We start from the raw sequence: 22,886 nt of genomic DNA, 5'->3' as shown, positions 1-22,886 counted from the left end.
TATATGCATCATTCTTGTGAAGTTAATACATGGGTATTAAATCAATCCAATTCCCCCAATAAGTACATGATTTATTTTTTTAAACACGATTTGACATCATTTTTATTAATAAGTCAAAATAGTGTGAGGGTTTTTGAACGGTAATAATCAAACATATTGTTGTAACATAATACGTTAGATGACTTAAATAATAAAGAACAATACAGATTTTAACGTGGTTCACCAGGAGAAAGAGATAATCTTATTAGGAGATCAGAATAGATATTACAACAGTACATACTAGGATTATGACACAAGTTTATATAACACTCGGTCTCCCAAAACCATAATAGATACATAACTGGGACTGAAAACAATGCTCTCAAGACAAAGACTTCAGCTTTCTAAAGTCCCTAATTGTATCTTTAAATAAGCTTCAACTTGGTCAACACTAATATTTTGGAAAATAATCTTCTAAATACTATCACAATACTTTCCTAGTTGTATTACCATAACAAAAGATCACATTTCCTTGTGTGTTAATCTTATTTCCTTAAATCAAGATTACACACCAAAAAGATATATTTTTTTTGTTCAATATTCTCTTTCCTTGCATCATCAATTCAAGACATCTCAACAAATTTCCACCTTGACTTGAATTCCCTCAAATTCCCCAAATGCATTAATCAATGCCCAAATATTCTATCTCCCCTCACTAATTTAGAGTTGTCATAAGACAACTTAACAGATGCATTTATCACTCCCATATGGCCCAAATGCACTAGCTGGTGCCGGATGGCCCATATTCATTTGTCGGTGCCAGATGGCCTAGATACACTACATGAAGAACATAAGCCAAATGACGGAACGGAAAGACCTAGGATGTAGAAGATCCTAACATGAGTGATTCGGAATATTTGGATTCCTATAGATCCACTCATCTGGTACTTCATTATACCATATATAGAAAATCCATTTGTATAGATATCATCATCTACATCCAGAAAGCCGTATGCTTTGGAAGAAGCTTGTACAGTTTGGGAAGGGGTTGAAGGGAAATATCCAAATCCATGTCTTATTCTTTTCAATAATCCATACTTGTAGCAATAAACTTGTATTGGTTCTACACCAAGTGGTAAAAAATTGATTATCAAAAATTTAGGGTATCTTCTCTATAAAGGCCCAAAAATACCTTGGGAAGTGCATTAACAAGAAAACAGTAGTAAGAAGGACTTTTATTTGGAATGAAAGAGCAAAAACGTTTTTTTGGTCTCATTAAGATTCTTATTAACTAGAACCTCCAGTTATCATATTCATCATTGTAGGAATTGGGTTCAAGCTTTCCCTAGTCCCTTCTCATCAATGGACCGCTTCGTCTACCACTGCTCGCGCGAGTGCTTCTCACTAAGGCGGAATTCTCCCCTACCAATGTATTTTTACATCCCATAGCTTCGACAGATCGCTTAGCCCCGTTCATCTTCGGCACAAGAGCGCTCATTTGATAACTTGAGTCATTATTTGATAAATGATCACTTAATCAAAGAACTTAATCAATTCTTAACTATATGTGCAGGAATAGCTTCAACCGAATCGGTTAAATCCGTCAACCAGACCAGCCAAACCGAAATGCTCAACTTAACTTATCATCTCGGTTAAACAGAATAGGCTCAATCATCACATCCACAATAACCGGGATCGGCTTAACCTCAGATTCAGCTAAATTTGCAAACCTATAATATCCAGCTAACTCAATGTATTAAAGATCCTAAATCCAACAGGAAGATCACTCAAAGCTATGGAAAATCTGAAGATGATGTAATGAATATTCCTTGGGAATATCCAGAAGAAGGATGGTTGCCATGCATGGTTGCCATGTATACAAAAGGAAAAGCATGCACGCTACCTACTCTGACCGGCACGGCTACCTATGACCCATCAACTCAAGAGAGAGAAATATGACTGTTGTCATATTTCCCATATAAAAGGAAGCCAAAGCATTGAAGAAACATAGAGCATCTACCTTGAAAAAACAATCTGAAACATACAGAATTCATACAGTTCTCTTAATCAACGTAAAACAATTGTAAATAGTTGTAAACATTTTATAATAAAAGTGTATTACATCACCTTGTGAGTGTTGTAAAGTGAACGACGAGCAGTAAATAAGACTCGATCGTATTGTGTTGTTGAATATTCCATTAGTGAATATCCTTCTCACTGTTTGAGAAGAAGGGTGACGTAGGGGAGTTTGCTCCGAACATCCATAATAATCTGCGTTTTGTATTCTTCATTTACTTTCTGTCACTAAACTAACTGAACAGGCTTTCCTCCTCTCCAACCGAACAGAATCATTATATATATACTTATTCCCACTGAACTGATTTTACTTCACTTCAACCGATTTCACCACACTACCTTCCTTAATCGAATTGTGTGCGTTTGCTTCAGGTTAAAGAAGACATTTTCGCCCTTGAACTCGGTTCAAGAGACTATGACAACCTGCGTAGTGTTAAGAACGATTCTAATCTCTAACCTGATTAGTGTCAATTGGCGTGTGTTTGTTGTAAGCGATCCCCTTTATCCGGACCCTGGTCCACTATCGGCGATCCCGATCCTAACAAGTGGTATTAGAGCAGGGATGTTAACACTCAAGAAACCGAAAATCTGGCAAACATGACTCACAATGAAAGACCCCTGATGCTAAACAGTGAGGCGTTTGTCGACTAGAAGGTTTAGATGTATCTACATTTGATCACTATGGATGATGAAATGAGCTCCATCCTTAAAGAAGGTCCGATAAAGATTGAGAAAGAGAACGGTATATGGACGGCTGAAGACAGGAGAAGAAACAACCTGGACAACCATTGCAAGAGACATATTTTCAAATCGCTGGACAACAACACTTTTGGCAAAGTCAGAGATTGTCAAAGTGCAAAGGAAGCCAGGGAAACAATCATGCAGCTCCATGAGGAAACGAAAAGACTAAGGAAAATAAGATGTTAGGATCGAGATGTCCGATAGGAGACCGGGGTCCGGCTAATCGGTAATCGCTTACAACACAACACAAACTGGAACTAATCCGGTTAAAGACTAGAACCGCTCTTAACACTACACAGATTGTCACAGACTCTTAAACCTATAGCAACCGAGAGCTTGCTATCAAGGTCATACGTGCTATTCCAAGGGAATGGGACATAAAGACAATGGCGATGAGAGAATCCAAAGATCTTAACAAGATCTCTCTCTTTGATCTCTTTTCTGATCTCAAGGCCTATGAGTTCGAGCTGAACTGTAGGATGGAAGAAGATTAACCCACATTCGTAATCATTGCCAAGGTGCTGGTGACTGCTGAAGAGCCACCAACCGCTCCGGATGTGAAGATGGCAGCTCAACAACTGAGCAGCGATGCCATGTCTCTCTTTGTGAAGAAGTTTGGCGACTTCATGAAGAAGAGCAACTCTATTTCAAACTCTTCAAATTCTAATGACAATAAAAAATCTAAAGTTAATGTTACTTGTTTTAACTATGGTATTAAAGGTCATTATGCATCGGAATGCCGGAAGCCGAAACGTGAAGATGCCAAGGATAATGGAAAAGAGTTGAATGCTCTTATCGCAGGTGACGGGATGAACAAAGGAAGCAGCCGTGGTTCCTACTTTTCATCTAGTGAAAGTGATGAAGAAGAGATGGCATGCTTCATGGCAAGAGAAGATGAAGAAAGAACTCAGGAGACTGAGGTATTTGACTTCTCTTCCGAAAGGTTGTCAAGAGAACAACTGGTAGTTGCACTAGATGACATGCTCATCGAGTACATAAAGCTAGCAGAATCCCTAAATAAAACTAAATCTTCACCAGATGTAAACAAACCAAATATGTTTCAACCTGAAGAGTCAAATGTTTTTGAAAAGAAGATTGAAGAGATCTCATCAGAGAATGAGATGCTCAAAGAAGAGATTCAAACCCTTTCATCTGAAAATAAATGGTTAAACTATGTTGTCTGTGCATGGACAAGATCAGGAGATGCTGTCAAACATCAGATTAGTATGTTGAAACCTGCTGGATCTAGATCCAGATTGGGATTTGATAGCAATGACCCTAATCTGTCATGCAAAAAGTCCAACTCATCTGACAAGCTTAAGCCAATAAGTTTTGTCAAAGGGAGTATGACTAACATTGAATCTGATCCTATTCATGAAGAAGTTGCTTTAAAAAATGAAATAGTTTATGTTCCGCCTACTGTTAGCTGACTTAAGAATAAGCTAGAAGCAGCTACAAGTCTGACAATCTAAAACCTGACTCTAAGTCAAGGAGTTTTAAAAGAAAATCTTCTTCAAAAGCTAAAGGATCAGTGGCTAGCAGGAAGTCATCTGCTAAGTCAAAATCTTATGCATTAATCACAACACAAAATGGGAAATCCATAAGAATAACTCAAATATGGATTCATAAGGGACTAATTGATCGAGGACCCAATTGAATATGGGTATCAAAATGTGTAAATAGTTTCTTTTCTAGGTGATGTAGGAGGATTGTAGGAAGGAAGCAAGAAAGATACTCTTTTGAGTACACAGCCTGGAAGATCAACAATGACTTTTTCCATTCCAGTAGATTAAATGTTCTTATGTGTTAAAAATGTTTTGGTCTTTGGACCACAAAAATTGTCTTTTATACTTTTCTATCCCTATACAAAATGAGAGGGAAAATTACATTGGAAGTAAGGATACCCTCTAGACGAATATTCTTAATCGGTCTATTAGACAAGTGTGTCTAAAAGAAACGGTTTGTACTTAGACGTATTTTTGCTCAAAATCTATACATCTAAGTCTATATGTTGAGGTTTTAAACCTACGTGATTAGACGGACACGTCTAATAGACGTTAGACGTTTTTACGTCATGAGCAAGAGGATGCTCACGTCTAATCAAACACACGTCTAACACATGGTGTTCATGCAGAATTAGACGTACACGTCTAATAGACATTAGACGTATGCGTCTAATGGACCCATCCGTCTAATAGACGTTTAGTTATATAGATTTGTACAGTAAGAAAAACGTCTAACTACGTGCCGATTATACTAATCAAGGACAGCTGTCCCACGTGAGGATATATCCGTTTTTCCCGCTCAAATATCAAATAGTCATCTCTTACCAACATGAAGACACATGTCTTTCAAGTTTAGAGAAAATGACTAATATATCCTCATTTTTAATGATAACTCCTTGAAAAAGGACGTCTAACATTTATTGATGGGTCATACCCTTAAGAAAAGTGACGGTTATTCTGTGTATCCTTTCCCTTTCTATATAAGGACATTAGTGCATGAGTTTGAAAGATTTTTTATCTCTCGAAATCTTTAAGAACCCTAGTTTTCTTTGCATTTCTCTCTCTAAATCTCTCTGAAATATTGTGTCGGTTCATATTCTTCTAAAATGGTGAACAAGAGAATCACTTTGGGTCATTGTACATTGTAGGTGGATTTTCCATCGGTCTACACTTTCGATCAACCGGAAGTGGTGGATATGTTTAGAACCCTAGAGTATTCTGGGTTGAGGAAGTATCTCGGTGGTCCTTTCATATTCTATGAGAAAGAAGTTCGCGAGTTCTTCAAATCTGCAACTATGGTGGGTGAATCCATCGTAGCAACCGTCAACGGATTGGAATTTTCTTTTGATGAAACTGTATATGCGGAGTTCTTTGAACTTCCAACGGAGGGGCACACTTTCGACTTGATTCTTTCATCAGAAGTCATGCAAGAGATGAAGAAGACCTTTTTTATCGATGACTCGATGATCCATGTTAATGGAAATAAGAAGGTCCTCAAACCCCCCACTTCATTTTGTTGAACGACGTGGTAGCAAAAGCACTCCAAGGGAAATCTAGCTCATTTCATCTCTATAGTCAAGACCGTTTTGACTATATGTGTGCTATTTCAAAGGGAATCTAGGTAAACTGGGCATCTAACCTTTTCCAGAACCTCTGCTTTTCGATCTGTCAATTAAACAAGGAAAGCATAACGTATGCAGCTCAACTGAGTCGATTGATGGAGAATTTGGGGGTTCCTGTGGGTGAACCAGAGCAGATCAACTCTCTAAGGGTATTCTCTGCCCTTACAGTCGCTAGTACCTTGATAAGAATCAAGAACAACATGGAATATGCCTCTGGTGCATCTAGTTTTCAAACAGGTGGTAAATCGTCTGCTCGATCCAAACAACTGTCTGCTTCTGTTATGTTAACGGGGGCAAAGAGATCGAAAACATTGAATGAATCGGAGGCCAGTTCCTCCAGTCTGAAAAGCTTAACGAAGAAGGACTCTGAATCAGTCGATTCAAGGTTAAGGCAAGGTCTAGGCATACTTGCTACAACTCCCATGTCCTCTCTGTCTACTTCGTCAACCATTTTGAGAAAGCCTTCGAGATCCTGTGTCTCAAAGGAAAAGAAGACGAAGGCGCCCCGCGCGTCTAAATCATTGAAGGTAACCTCTTCTAAATCTTTGGCCGTTGTGCCTAAGTTTGATGTTCCTGTAGTGGAACAAGATGAATCTATATTTTTTCTCTAGTAAGAGAATCTGCTAAAGGGCCCGCTATTGAGTCAGCTGGTCCAAATGATGAAAATGCTAACAGGACTGTGTCTCTTGTTGCTCAACCCGATCAAGTAGCCGTCGGTGCTACAGAAAGTGCTCAACCAGAACAAGGTGATGTTCTTACCCTTGTTGCTGGTGAATCTGCTAAAAAAGACTCTTTAGTAGCCGGGAAGGTTACTCGTGTAGAGCTCCCTGTCGAGCTGTGCAAGAAACCCCAATCGGAATATGAGTTGATGCGGTCCGCAAGGCATTCATGCGGAATTGTGTTTAGTGAACCCAAACCTGCTCCAAAACCCGTCGAGGTTGTTGGAAAAGGTAAAGATATTGCAACTCTAGTTCCTGAAGAAGTATCGGAGGCAACAAGCATTGTTGACCTCGTGTTAGATTAAGTTAAAGCCATTGCGGCTGAAAAGTTGGAAATTTTTGAATCTTGGTCCCTAGAAAGATTGTCCTCCAAGTACAATGAAACCCTGTCAAACTCTGCAATAGCCCGTGAGTGGAAGAAGCGTGTAACCAATGAGAATAAAGTTCTCAAGTGGGCTAAAACTTCAGAGGTGGCTGAGACCCTAAAGAGAAAGGATCTCGTTGAAGCATGCTTATGTGGAAGAGCCCTTTTCCCAATTCTTGAAGCCATAAAGGATAATTTCAACCCTGTTGAGAAAGGCTCTAAGGTTGAAGTGAAAGTGTTGAAGATACTGGATGACATAATGGATAGCTATGTCTCGGTGGCTACCTGATACGTTCATGGCGCTAATTGCTCTGGTGTAAAACCTTTTGATGATGATGAACCGATGGACATCCTTAATGTTGATGATGATGCCGATGAGCTAGATGCTGCTCTTTTGATTGAATTCGGGAATCTGTCTGCTGAAGAGAGACGTATTCTGGATCAACCCATTCAAGAGAATCCTCATGAAGAAGAAGAAGTAATTGTTCAAGAGTCTGAACAAGCTCTTGTAACGAATGAAGTAGAAGTTCTTGAAGAAGATATTGCTGAGGAGTCTGCTCAAGCTCCTATTGAAGAAAACGTTGTGATATCCCCTGTTGTGAGAATAGAGGAAGCCCAAGAGAAAGTGGTTGAGGTTACTCAGCCAGAGATTATCAGATCTGAGGGGGAACCCTCCAAAGAAAAAGATGTTGAAGAAGAGAGTTCTTCATCTGAGGAGGAACGGGATCAATACGCAAGTTATACAAAGCCCCTTCTATTCCCCAACACCATTGTGGGAAGTGTTCATGAAAATGTCAACATTCCTCTTCACTACTCTGGTGATCTTTATGAAAGATTTCAGAGAGCTGAAAGGGAAATATTAGAAGAGGAGCAGAATGAAGCTGCTAAGGTAGATAAGAAGGATCAACCGGAGCAATCCATGCAGATTCATACTCACTTTGAGCCAATTCAGAGTATGGCCGCAGAGTCTCAAGAGAATTAATCAAATGAAGAATCCTCTGCTGAAGGTAACAAACTGTTAAAGTCTATGAAGTCTGTGCTCTCATCTCTTCAGAAGAGCATGATAAAGGCCTTGAACACCCAAGAAGAAGAAAGAAAGGATTTTGCCGAAGTTATCAAAGTTCTTACTGAATTGGATAACACTCTGAAGAAGAACACGTATGAGACTCACGTCTCAAATTTAAACTTCTCCAACTTTGAAAAGAATCTCTTCAGCCGTCAATCTGAAATGATGGACCTTGAAAGGCACATCAATGATGACCGTCATAGGGAGACTTTGGATGAATTCAGTCTGGTGAAGAATCAGATTGTGGAAATTCAAGGCTGTTTAAGAAGAAATGATGGTGAACGACAAGAATTTGCTGACTCTATTGCAAGGAAGTTTCAAGCAAAGGAGAACGCAAAAGCTAATGCTGAAAGAGATCAACCCCATATCACCCAAGGTGAATCAAGTAGAAGAAGTGACGGTGTGTCAATCGACACTAGATCCAGACGAGCTCCAAGTAACGATGATAACCCTAGGCCAACCAAGAGAGGTGGAGGTCGAAGCGGTGGTGATCATGGAGGACGAAGTAGTGGTGGTGGCCGTAGTAGGCTATCTGGTGTTGATCAAGGAGGTCGTTCCAATGGCGGTGGTCGTGGTGGTAGATTAAGTGGAAGCGGTTGTGGTGGTCGCAGCTTTCCTCCTTTTCTCAATATGCTAACCGACCAAGACATGAGCTCAACCGATCCTCGAGTAAAAAGGGAAGAACAATAATTTATTTTCTTCTACTCTGTTTAAGTCTTTCAAACAATGTTTCTATGATAATATTCTGAATATTGGTTTTTGGAAGTTTGATGTAAGTGAACAAGGGTTTGTTTATTTATGTGATGAATGTGTATTTTAATATATATATATATATATGTAGGTTTTCAATTTCTTCATCAAAAAGGGGGAAATTGTTGAGTCAAATTATTTTGACTAAGTGTTGAAATAATTTAACCATTGGAATTTTGATGATTAAATGACTTATGTGTTTTGATGCAGGTGTATCGAAATCATATTTCATAAGACTTGGCTCTAAGAGGGTCATTAGACCGATTTTGGCATTAAATGCACAGAATTAGACGTGCAGTCTAACTCAGCGGAGTTAGACGTACAGTCTAATGAATGCACAGAATTAGACGTGCAGTCTAACTCGTGGAGTTAGACGTGCAGTCTAATAGATCTCGGAATTAGACGTGCAGTCTAACTCGTGGAGATAGACGTGCAGTCTAAAAGATCTCGGAATTAGACGTACAGTCTAACTCGTGGAGTTAGACGTGCAGTCTAATAGATCTCGGAATTCGACCTGCAGTCTAACTCGTGGAGTTAGACGTGCAGTCCAATAGATCTCGAAATTAGACTTGTAGTCTAATGTATATGGAATTAGACGTACAATCTAACTCAGCGGAGTTAGACGTGTAGTCTATTGGAATGTGAAAGTTAGACGTAAGTCTAACTCCTTCAGACAAGTCTGAGATAGAACCGGAATTAGACGTGCAGTCTAACTCAGTGGAGTTAGACGTACAGTCTAATGGTTATTGGATAATTAGACGCGTAGTCTAATTAGTGAAGGTTAGACGTGAGTCTAACTCCTTCAGACAAGTCTGAAGTAGAACACGGAATTATGCGTGCAGTCTAACTCAGTGGAGTTAGACGTGCAGTCTAATGGTTATTGGATAATTAGACGTGTAGTCTAATTAGTGAAGGTTAGATGTGAGTTTAACTCCTTCAGACAAGTCTGAAGTAGAACCGGAATTAGACGTGCAGTCTAACTCAGTGGAGTTAGACGTGCAGTCTAATGGTTATTGGATAATTATACGTGTATTCTAATTAGTGAAAGTTAGACGTAAGTCTAACTCCTTCAGATTAGTCTGAAGTGATTGTAATTAGACGCAAGTCTAATCCCATTAGACCAGGCGGTCTAATGGATTCTGCTCTTAGACGGGGATGTTTGATTTCATTAGACGAGGTCGTCTAATTGAAATACGTCTAATTCTCAGCTTAAGCAGTATGCTTGAAGCTAGCACCCGCCTACCCACGTGCTATAGCTGTACCCTACTCCTGCTCCACTTTCCAGTGAAGATTAGTACAACAGCTATATGCAACCAACCAACGAATGCCACGTAAGAGAATTTTTCTCATATTACTTGTTTTGCAGGTACATCTCTGATGGAATATTCGGCGCACTACCAGTGGTGTATAGCCACGATCATTGTGCTCAGAACCTGCTGTGTACAATGGAGGCTTTCCAATGGAAGAGTGCCACATATCATTCTAAAAGATTCGACCATTAGTCTCTGCCCAATATTTATCAGATCCTAAGGACAACGGACGAACAACTGGTTCTTTTACAATCTGCCAATCAATCGAACGCGAACTGAACGACCAAACAATTCTACTTGCTATTCTAGAGAGAGAAATCAAGCCTTTTACTGTGAAGCTGCTTTCCTGATTGTACTGTGTGTGAATCAAGAGAGAGCTAGAATAAAAAAATACCTTTAGCTGAGTGATATTCTTCATATTGTATATTGAAAAAAGTGTGTTCTGTTCAATAATTAGCTGAGTGTGTGTAAACTGTATTTGATTCTAATCGCATTATAGTGAATCCTTCCGGTGGTTGGAAAAAGGGGTGACGTAATAGAGTTCCCTTTTTTGAGTTCAAGTACCTGTTACTAGAAAAGAGACTAAGATTTCTCCGAACATCCATAAACAAACTGTTGTGTTCTTTCATTTCTATCATCTTTTCATCTTTCATCTTGAGCTTCAAACCCAAGTAAACAATTCCGCCTTGAATCTGTTTCAAGTGTTTATAAGTGTTTGCGTAGAATAGAAAGTGAATTAAATCCCTAACAGGATTTCTTTCAAACCGTTTTTCATAAGCCTTCATCAATAGCCAAATCCCCGTCTCTATCGATAAAGCCGATCCTATCAATATTCGTAATCATGCTTGTTTAATATTGAGTTTAATACAATTGTGTTTAGATTTATTTCTAAAACTATATTTCTTGTTTTAACTAATAACTCGTACGCATACACGAGGTGATTCCGTTGATAGTTTGAGTATATATTGAACTCAAGCTTCACAAGTTCTATTAAAGTATTTATTAATAGATTGAAACAAATATGTAATTATCATATGCTATTGATTTCATAGAATGCACAAGTACACTATATGAATTCAAATCCAAGACACTTGGGTTATTGTAATTTACATCCGTCGATATTTTGGTCAAATACACAATTGGTATTTATTGTTTTTTATACAAATAGTATTTAGTCATATATTTAAGTGTTTTTTTATTAAATTAGAGAATGTTATTGATTAATTATTGAATAATTTCGAACATTTATTATTGTTGTAGCTGAAACAACAAATTGATATTGGTTCTTCTCAGAAGTAAGAGGCCGAAGGATGCTATAATATATCCGATAAAAAATTAGAGAATGATGCAGTAATATTTGTAAAATTATAAGTTTTATCTATTTGGAATACATTGTTGTGATATAATTTCAAGTGTAGTACTTTTGTGATTGTATGTCAATGTATGTGATTTTTTAGAATTTACTTTTTGAGTGATTTCTAGTGTATATTCTGAAATATTTTTGATGAATTTGGGTGGTTGTTAATATCATGTAGATATTGTTATATTTACTTATTTGTATAGTTCATTCATGTCCATTTGTGTTAAAATCTTGAAGAATAATATGTAAATTGGATTACATTATTAAAGTTGGAACCTAATTAGTAATTAAAGTATTATTTTACGAAGTTACCATTTTTACAACTATTTCTATGGTTTAAGAATATACTTTCTTTCTTATATTTTTCATTCACATTTGTTTGGTTGAATTGATATAGCCAATTAAGACAAAAGAGAGACAAAGACATTTGGATAAGATTTAAGATGAAAAAGAACACATGTATATCCATTAATAGAAGCTGCTATTAAAAATATTATGAATAAATTATACAATAGAAACCCACAAGTCAAGGTTTAAAAATAAAGCGGCGTGGGGGAAAGGTCTATCCGATGTCGAGAATTGTTGGGAAAGAGAGGATCTCTTGTGTCAATTCAGGCAGAAGATTGAAGAATATCGGTCCAAGGTCAAGTTGAGGACGGCCACGACTTAAGTGGGGGAGAATGTCACGGACCATTAGTGTCACAACCCAATCCAGGAGATGCCGGGGCTCATTAAAGTCTTGGTCTCATAGTGTGCTAATCTTCTTAGCCCAAGGAGAGGCCTAGTTGCCTTAGTATGCCCAATGAATATTCTAATTAAGGAAGAGATTAAAAGATATTCTAATTAAAGAAGAGATAACAAGAGATATTCTAAATTAGGTAGGGATATTCTAATTAAGAAAGAAATAGCCTAAATTAGTGTAATTAAATTGTATTTGTAAGACAATTCCTAATTTAATACGTTGTAAGTCCTATAAATACCTTAGATGTATTACATTGTAATTATCAAGTATTCATTTTAATACAATCTTATTCTCAAAGCTTTATTTCTCTCTCTCTCTCTAAGTGTTCTTGCATTTGAGTTATTCTTGTTCCTAAAAGGCTTACTATGCTAGAATCTCTTCGATCTAGCTTAGTGCCACACAGATCTAATTTTATCCCTTGACAAGTGGTATCAGAGTAAGGTTGTACATCCGTATTAAATATGCAAGAGATGGATTCAGTTAATACCGTCACTAAGATTTTGACCGACCAACATAAGGATAAGGGATCCAAGAGGGATAAGTCCGTTGAGAGTGGTGCTACCATGGAAGCACTGGTGACCTGGCTTGAAGAAGGCATGAGCGAGCACCAAGAAGCTCTCGAAATGTTTAGCGCGGTGGCCGATAGAGTAACAGTGTTGGATGAGAAATGTGTGAAATTAAAGAATGAGTTCATGGGGATCATTAACAATTTGAATCGTAGCATTCGTGACGACGTGCTGGGATTGGTTCAAGGGGCGATTAATGATATCCAATAGGAAATACTTGAGACAATCCGAGGAGAAACCTATGCGATGATCGACGCTCTCCGAAGGGAAACGATGGGGAGGCTCGACGCGATAGAAGGTCGGATTGGGTGGAATGGAGGGGAGCATAGAGGTGCGACACCTCATCGGATGAATGTTCCGAAGCCAACTCCATTCAAAGGATCGAGAAGTGCCAGGGAAGTGGAGGACTTTCTTTGGGACATGGAGAGGTACTTTCGGGCATCAAGCATATTCGATAATCGTATCAAGTTAGAAACAACACTATTCTTTCTTATAGAGATGGCACTATTGTGGTAGAGGAGGCGGAAAATAGATATTGAACGAGGTACATAGAAGATGGAAACATGGAAAGACTTCAAGACTGAGTTCAAGCGCCAATTCTTCCCAGAGAATGCCGATTTGAAAGTTAGGAAGCGGCTAAGTCAACTTGTGCACAGCAAGACCATCAAGGAGTATGTAAAGGATTTCCAGGAGTTGATGCTCGAGTTATCTAGTCTAACGGAACAAGAGGCCCTGTTCGCGTTTGTTAATGGACTAAATACTTGGGCGCAATTGGAGCTGCAAAGGGACAAGGTGTAAAAACATCTCTGAGGCAATTAAAGTTGTAGAAATACTGTAAGAGCTCAAAGTGTTTGTGGACAGGCCAAAGATCATCAGGGATGATGAGGAGAAGGTAGGGGAGACCGCCCACATGATAAGGAGAAAGGTGGGAGTGACCGCCCACCCAAGAAGGGGCATCCACACAACAACTCAGGGAGGCAAGCCGACGAATCGGGTAAGCCAAGAGTCGGTTATATTTGTGGTGCTCATAATCACATAAAACTTATTTGCCCATTTAAGGGGGAAAAGGTTGTAGCGTTTAAAGGAACTGAGTTCTCTAATGAGAAAGAAGAGACTCAAATAGGATCCTTAGGACTGCTCAATACTGTGAAGGCTAGTATTGCGGAACCGATCAAGGGAACAAAAAGAGGCTAGATGTTCGCGAATGCCTTGAAAGGGGGAAGGCACATCAAAGCACTAGTGGATACTGGAGTTACTCACAACTTCATGCGTGAAGGAGTGGCTAAAGCGTTGGGTATTCGCATCCACCCAACGAGAGGGACGATAAAGTCTGTGAGTAAAATAGCCAAGCCATTAACCGAGGAGGCTAAGAAAGTGCACACTAGGATCAGAGACTAGAATGGGACAGTCTCATTTACATTTGTCCATATAGATGACTACGATGTAGTGTTGGGACTACAATGGTTCGATCAGGTACGCACTTGAATAGTTCCTTATTCTGATTCCTTAATTATTTTGGATCACGAAAAGACTCGAGTGATACCAACAAGAAGAGAATCAAAGGGTATGTGCATGTTTACAGCAATGCAGTTCAGCCGAGATCGCAAACGTGGTAAAAATACATTTGCCACGTTTGCCAAGATGGATGACGAGGATGGGTCCAAGGGAAAAGAAGAAGCACCCGAGGAAGTCCAGATAGCGAGGCTCAAGGCCAAAGACACCACACAACCATCAACTCCACAAAGTTTGACCACAGGTTACGTTGGTCAAAGTTAATCCACCTTCACTCTTACCAAATCCTTAGGAGGGGAAGCAGATGTTGTTCAGGCATCTTTGGATGAAGTCACCAAGATGATGAAAAAAGGGGAAGATCTGAAGAGGCGTATAGTCGGGTTCAAGGAAGGGGACCGAGGAATAGGGAAATTACCCAGTCATCAATGTAAGTCTCTACAATCTTTGCTCAAGTGGCTTGTGTGTAAATACGAGGGACCGTTAAAAATTGAGCGGCGTGGGGGAAAGGTCTATCCGATGTTGAAAATTGTTGTGATAGAGAGGATCTCTTGTGTCAATTCAGGAAGAAGATTGAAGAATATCGGTCCAAGGTCAAGCCGAGGACGGCCACGATATAAGTGGGGAAGAATGGGCCCATTATTGTCAGGACCCAATCTAGGAGATGTCGGGGCTCATTAAAGTTTTTGCCTCATAGTGCACTAATATTCTTAGCCCAAGGGGAGGCCAGTTGCCTAAGTAGGCCCAATTAATCTTATAATTAAGGAAGAGATTAAAAGATATTTTAATTAAGGAAGGGATTAGAAGATATATTCTAATTAAGGAAGAGATTACAATAGATATTCTAAATTAGGTAGGGATATTCTAATTAAGGAATAAATATCCTAAATTAGTGTAATTAAATTGTAAGTCCTATAAATACCTTAGAGGTATTACATTGTAATTATCAAGTATTCATTTTAATACAATCTTATTCTCAAAGCTTTGCTTCTCTATCTCTCTAAGAGTTATTCTTGTTCGTAAAAGGCTTACTAAGCTAGAATCTCTTCGATCTAGCTTAGTGCCACACAGATCTAATTTTAGCCCGTGACAATTTGCTAGAATTTTTATCATTTAATATAATATTGTCTTGCCTTGTTTTTTCATCGTTTAATAATTTGAGTCATTTGTATCATTTGTATTAAATGAAAATATTAATAAGTCACTTACAACAAGAAAATGTTTTAAACTAACTAGTAATCCATATGATTAATAATACAATAATTACGACACATAATTTTCATTGTCTTGATCTAAGATTTTCAAGTGCAACCTCCACTTTTTTAATTTCGTCATCTTTTTCATTCATTCCTTAACAAACCAAGTATAATACTTTTAGCTCTTTAACAAATTTTTGGATCATACCATTGAAAAAATCGACATGCTTGAGAACCTTGCCCAAATAATTCATACAAAAATAAACATTTACTAACTTACAAGATAAGAATTATCAACATATATTTAATACACATACCGGCCAATTAAGACATGACCAAAATCTCCTTCCTGGATTAGTATCCTTCCATGAAGTCACCAATATGGTTCTCTTTCCACATAAGCACATGGGCTCCATAATACTATATAACACAAACCAAGTTTTGCATGTCTTTATAACAATAAGACTATATAAAAAATATAATTATGACAAGACTCACCAAATGGTAAGTTTTGGGAAAGTTACCTATTTGTATTGTTGTTACCTTGAGGTATGAGCGGTCTAGTGTCCGAGCGGTCAGACTTAACAAAATTGAAACGACTTTAGTCGGTTTTTATCGGACAAATGAAACAATTGGAAAAATGAATAAACTGTAGAAGAACAATTAACGTGCATATATAAAGAAGCCCTCAATCAATTTGGGATCCTGTTGAAGAAATAAAGAAGCCTTCCTTATCTAATATGAAGAAATAAAGCCTTGCTTATCTATTTTTGGGATCCTGTTGTCGTGGTTCATCAGTTTCTGGATTTGTTGGATCAAAGAGAGGGAGTTCTAGAGGGAAATGAATAAATAAGCCTTGCTTATCTAATTTTGAGATCATGATGCCGTGGTTAATCGGTTTCTGGATTTGTTGGATCAAAGAGAGTTCTGGATTTATTGGATCAAAGAAAAAAGAGAGAGGGACTGTAACGGGAAACTGTAAAATAAAGTATTAGTTAAAAAGGTTAAAATGTTAAACGAAGTTAAAATTTAATGTTAAATAAATTATATAAATACTACGTCATTTTATTTATCTGGTATAGGTTGGAACATTTCTTGGGACAATCTAAGCCCTAGGAGAGATATTTGGAGAGAGAATGATTATCACATCACTAATTGAAAAAAGATAAAAGGTGAGGAGAAAGAAAAAAGAAAAAAATTGTTATTATTTAGACGTAATTCTCTCTCAACTTCTCTCTCCCAAATTCTTTTTTCCAATCATTTTTTTTTATTTTATTACATTAAAATATTAATTTTAATATAAAATTAATTATAAAATTAATTTATTTAACTAAATTATATTAATTAAATTAAAAATAAAACATAATATAAGTACTGTTAGAAAAATTAAGTAGATTAATTTTAACCGGCCAAAGAACTTAATCAAACTCCGAACATCCATAAAATCATGTCTCGTGTTCTTTACTTTCATATTTCGGCTTACTCTCTCAAATCTAACTGAAACATCTAAACCGAGATAACTAATATACTCCTAAACCTAACCGATTTTCTCCTTAAACTGATATCTCCTAAATACCTTCAAAACCGAACTATGTGTGTTGCTTCAAGTTGAAACAAACCATTTCTGCACTTGAACCCGGTTCAAGAGGTTTGTGACAGCTTGTGTAGTGTTAAGAAGCGGTTTTAGTCTCTAACCGGACTATTACTAGTGTGTGTTGTGTCGTTTAAGCGTTCACCCTTAAGAAGCAGGACCCCGGTCCTCCAAGGGCGATCCCGATCCTAACAAATACAATTATAACATACCATATTATCTAATATAATATTTAAATTTTAAATAATTCAAATAAATAATTACAATAAAATATAAAGTTAAATATATTTAAATAAAAAATATCAATTAATTTATAAATATATCTCATTTAAATCAGTATTCATTCAAATTTGAAATTCTATATAAATAAAAGTTAATATTAACCTAGTATAATTTTTAAAATTTATTTTAATATTAATTAAATTACTATTAATTAAGAATAATATATATATAGGTATATGTGGTAATAAAATTAAATAGTGAGTATTTTCTCTAATTTTGTCAAACCAGAGTTATTTGGAAAAAAAATATATATAAATCCCGAAAAACTCAGTTCCTTCTATTTGAATAGCATGTTTTCTTATATTGTTCTTTCTTATATGCATATTCTTGTGAAGTTAATACATGGGTATTAAATCAATCCAATTCCCCCAATAAGTACATGATTTATTTTTTTAAACACGATTTGACATCATTTTTATTAATAAGTCAAAATAGTGTGAGGGTTTTTGAATGGTAATAATCAAACATATTGTTGTAACATAATACGTTAGATGACTTAAATAATAAAGAACAATACAGATTTTAACGTGGTTCACCAGGAGAAAGAGATAATCTTATTAGGAGATCAGAATAGATATTACAACAGTACATACTAGGATTATGACACAAGTTTATATAACACTCGGTCTCTCAAAACCATAATAGATACATAACTGGGACTGAAAACAATGCTCTCAAGACAAAGACTTCAGCTTTCTAAAGTCCCTAATTGTATCTTTAAATAAGCTTCAATTAGATCAACACTAATATTTTGGCAAATAATCTTCTAAATATTATCACAATACTTTCCTAGTTGTATTACCATAACAAAAGATCACATTTCCTTGTGTATTAATCTTATTTCCTTAAATCAAGATTACACACCAAAAAGATATATTTTTTTTGTTCAATATTCTCTTTCCTTGCATCATCAATTCAAGACATCTCAACAAATTTCCACCTTGACTTGAATTCCCTCAAATTCCCCAAATGCATTAATCAATGCCCAAATATTCTATCTCCCCTAACTAATTTAGAGTTGTCATAAGACAACGTAACAGATGCATTTATCACTCCCATATGGCCCAGATGCACTTGCCGGTGCCGGATGACCCATATTCATTTGTCGGTGCCAGATGGCCTAGATACACTACATGAAGAACATAAGCCAAATGACGGAACGGAAAGACCTAGGATGTAGAAGATCCTAACATGAGTGATTCGGAATATTTGGATTCCTATAGATCCACTCATGTGGTACTTCATTATACCATATATAGAAAATCCATTTGTATAGATATCATCATCTACATCTAGAAAGCCGTATGCTTTTGAAGAAGCTTGTACAGTTTGGGAAGGGGTTGAAGGGAAATATCCAAATCCATGTCTTATTCTTTTCAATAATCCATACTTGTAGCAATAAACTTGTATTGGTTCTACACCAAGTGGTAAAAAATTGATTACCAAAAATTTAGGGTATCTTCTCTATAAAGGCCCAAAAATACCTTGGGAAGTGCATTAACATGAAAACAGTAGTAAGAAGGAGTTTTATTTGGAATGAAAGAGTAAAAACGTTTTTTTGGTCTCATTAAGATTCTTATTAACTAGAACCTCCAGTTATCATATTCATCATTGTAGGAATTGGGTTCAAGCTTTCCCTAGTCCCTTCTCATCAATGGACCGCTTCGTCTACCACTGCTCGCGCGAGTGCTTCTCACTAAGGCGAAATTCTCCCCTACCAATGTATTTTTACATCCCATAGCTTCGACAGATCGCTTAGCCCCGTTCATCTTCGGCACAAGAGCGCTCATTTGATAACTTGAGTCATTATTTGATAAATGATCACTTAATCAAAGAACTTAATCAATTCTTAACTATATGTGCAGGAATAGCTTCAACCGAATCGGCTAAATCCGTCAACCAGACCAGCCAAACCGAAATGTTCAACTTGACCTATCATCTCGGTTAAACAGAATAGGCTCAATCATCACATCCACAGTAACCCGGATCGGCTTAACCTCAGATTCGGATAAATTTGCAAACCTATATTATCCGACTAACTCAATGTATTAAAGATCCTAAATCCAACAGGAATATCACTCAAAGCTATGGAAAATCTAAAGATGATGTAATGAATATTCCTTGGGAATATTCAGAAGAAGGATCTGAAATAAGGCATGCGGCAATCTAATGATTACGGATTTTATCCAAGTCCACAAGAAACCCTCACGGTATAGGCGGCCGCCTAATGCATGGTTGCCATGTATACAAAAGAAAAAGCATGCACGCTACCTACTCTGACCGGCACGACTACCTATGACCAATCAACTCAAGAGAGAGACATATGACTGTTGTCATATTTCCCATATAAAAGGAAGCCAAAGAATTGAAGAAACATAGAGCATCTACCTTGAAAAAGCAATCTGAAACATACAGAATTCATACAGTTCTCTTAATCAAAGTAAGACAATTGTAAATAGTTGTAAACATTTTATAGTAAAAGTGTATTACATCACCGTGTGAGTGTTGTAAAGTGAACGACGAGCAGTAAATAAGACTCGATCGTATTGTATTGTTGAATATTCCATTAGTGAATATCCTTCTCACTGTTTGAGAAGAAGGGTGACGTAGGGGAGTTTGCTCCGAACATCCATAATAATCTGCGTTTTGTGTTCTTCATTTACTTTCTGTCACTAAACTAACCGAATCGGCTTTCCTCCTCCCTAACCGAACCAAATCATTATATATATACTTATTCCCACTGAACTGATTTTACTTCACTTCAACCGATTTCACCACACTACCTTCCTTAATCGAATCGTGTGCGTTTGTTTCAGGTTAAAACAGACATTTTCGCCCTTGAACTCGGTTCAAGAGACTGTGACAACCTGCGTAGTGTTAAGAACGATTCTAATCTCTAACCGGATTAGTGTCAATTGGCGTGTATTTGTTGTAAGCGATCCCCTTTAGCCGGACCCTGGTCCACTATTGGCGATCCCGATCCTAACAAGTGGTATTAGAGCAAGGATGTTAACACTCAAGAAACCGAAAAGCTGGCAAACATGACTCACAATGAAAGACCCCTGATGCTAAATAGTGAGGCGTTTGTCGACTAGAAGGTTTAGATGTATCTACATTTGATCACTATGGATGATGAAATGAGCTTCATCCTTAAAGAAGGTCCGATAAAGATTGAGAAAGAGAACGGTATATGGACGGCTGAAGACAGGAGAAGAAACAACCTGGACAACCATTGCAAGAGACATATTTTCAAATCGCTGGACAACAACACTTTCGGCAAAGTTAGAGATTGTCAAAGTGCAAAGGAAGCCAGGGAAACAATCATGCAGCTCCATGATGGAAACGAAAAGACTAAGGAAAATAAGATGTTAGGATCGAGATGGCCAATAGGAGACCGGGGTCCGGCTAATCGGTAATCGCTTACAACACAACACAAACTGGAACTAATCTGGTTAAAGACTAGAACCGCTCTTAACACTACACAGATGTCACAAACTCTTGAACCGAGTTCAAGTGCAGAAATGTCCGTTTCAATCTAAAGCAACGCATGTGATTCGGTTTGGAGGGTATTTAGGAGAAATCGGTTTAAGGAGAAAGCCGATTCGGTTAAGGGAGTTATTAGTTATTTTGGTTGAGAATTTAGGTGTTTTGGTTCGGTTAGAGTAGGTAAGTCGGAATGTAAAGATGAAGAACACGAGACAAGATTTTATGGATGTTCGGAGTTTAATCTCCTACGTCACCCCTTCTTCTCAAACAGTGAGAAGGATATTCACTAATTGGAATATTACACAACACACTACACAATCCGAACGAGTCTTATTCACTGCTCGTCGGTTACACCACTCACACAGTGATGTAATACTTTTACACTTGGTAAAATAAACATATTTCTTCTTAAAACAATTTCACTTTGAGAACATAATAGCTATATCAACTCAGGATGTTCTTCGGGTTTGATTATGTGAAAACCTTGTTGATTCTTGCTCGCGCGCGTTGTATATTGATTCTTGCTCACGTGCGTTGTATATTGATTCTTGCTCGCGCGCGTTGTATATTGATTCTTGCTCGCGCGTGTTGTATATTGATTCTTGCTCGCATGCGTTGTGTGTTTATCTATTGTTCGCATCTTTCTTTATATAGAGAATAAGAAAACGGTCATATTTCTCTCTCATTCATTGATTGGTTAGCCGAACCGGTCAGGTTTAGGTGGCGTGTACGCTTTGTCATTTTGGATATCTGGCAGACATGCATTAGTCAGCCGCAGGTTTTATAAGGTTGCTTGTGATTTTGGATAATTAATCATCATTGCTTTTGTTGCATGCTTCTGATTCGGATCACGGATTCTCTTTTGCATATTTCTAAGAAATATATCTATATCATCTTATTATGTCATCTTCACAGATTTCATCAATTTAAATACTTTCCCGTTGGCCTTAAGATCACCGATATTTTGAACCAGTCGAATGATAATGCTTTCGTTTTGTATCTCAGCCGATCCGGTTAGAGGGGTTCAACCAGTTTTTCTTGATCATGGCCGGATCTTTGAGGCAAGTGCTTCAACCGGTCCGGTGCGATACCTGCAAAAGGAATTTTGAGATTGGTTAAGTTCTTTGTCCAGTTTAAAAATTAACTTACTTAATTTTTCTAATAGTTTCTCCCTTTTTGATTATTTAAAATAAATATTCAAAACTTGTAAGTGTTGACCGGTTTGAAAACGTTTAAGAAATATTTGGCTGGTTTGAAATTAACTTATTTAATTTTTATAACAATTTTTCCCTTTTTGATTATTTAGAAGAAATATTCAAAACTTGTAAGTGTTGGCCGGTTTGAAAACGGATAATAGGTATTTGGCCGATTAAAAATTAACTTACTTAAATTTTCTAACAATTTCTCCCTTTTTAATTATTTAGAAAAAATATTTAAAACTTGTAAGTGTTGGCCGGGAGATATTTTAGAAGATCTTTTAAGTTTACTTGGCCGGTTTTTGAAAAGGTTTATCAATTTCTCCCTTTTTAATGTTTTTAGCCGAAAAGTATCAAAACCAGCTTAATACACCGAGATAATAATATATAGAGAGAGAAAATAGAGTTATAACCGAAACAAAGAAAAGTCTTTTAGAGCAAGTTAAATAAAGTAAGTAGAGCTGGAGTTCAAGGATTCAGATGCCCCCTATTCTTTTTCCTTGAGCTTTGCCTCCTACTCTGCTTGCCATTCTCTTTCCCTTTGATTCGCGTCCATGTACCATCCGGCTGCAACGCTTGTTCTTTGGGAAGGGAAGCGGTTGAAGTTAAAATAAACTCCTTCTGATCTAGGTGGTCGATGTGCACTGTCGTTCGATGGGGAGTTGTTGATAAAGTTTTGTATATAGTCCCCTTAGGACTCCCGAGCCGTCCTCTTGCCTTGTTGAATAGATGAAGATGGTTCTGTATCGGCCTTGCGTTTTCTGGGCTGGAGAGGGGTTTCATCCTCTTCTTCCATCTCAGAGATTGGCTGGGGTTGATTGTCGAC

General features: G+C 37.4%; 1 protein-coding gene across 1 annotated transcript; it reads left to right on the top strand.

Annotated features, from left to right (window-relative positions):
- The first annotated feature begins 8,033 nt into the window (after positions 1–8,033).
- Positions 8,034–11,431, top strand: LOC124939112 (small RNA binding protein 1-like). The gene is made up of 3 exons (XM_047479623.1): positions 8,034–8,164; positions 8,276–8,741; positions 11,393–11,431. Exons 1-3 carry the CDS (start codon positions 8,034–8,036, stop codon positions 11,429–11,431), a joined length of 636 nt encoding a protein of 211 aa, XP_047335579.1.
- The last annotated feature ends 11,455 nt before the right edge of the window (positions 11,432–22,886 follow it).

Source organism: Impatiens glandulifera, chromosome 5, assembly GCF_907164915.1.
Source record: "Impatiens glandulifera chromosome 5, dImpGla2.1, whole genome shotgun sequence".
Taxonomy (NCBI): domain Eukaryota; kingdom Viridiplantae; phylum Streptophyta; class Magnoliopsida; order Ericales; family Balsaminaceae; genus Impatiens; species Impatiens glandulifera.
The sequence above is the reverse complement of the archived record's forward strand: the minus strand, read 5'-3'. Positions and strand labels throughout refer to the sequence as shown.

Coding starts and splice junctions, on each gene's coding strand:
- LOC124939112 (XM_047479623.1), top strand. CDS start 8,034: ATGAAGTCTGTGCTCTCATCTCTTCAGAAGAGCATGATAAAGGCCTTG. Junction 8,165..8,275: donor AACACTCTGAAGAAGAACAC/GTATGAGACTCA, acceptor TGACCGTCATAG/GGAGACTTTGGATGAATTCA. Junction 8,742..11,392: donor TGAGCTCAACCGATCCTCGA/GTAAAAAGGGAA, acceptor TTATTGTTGTAG/CTGAAACAACAAATTGATAT.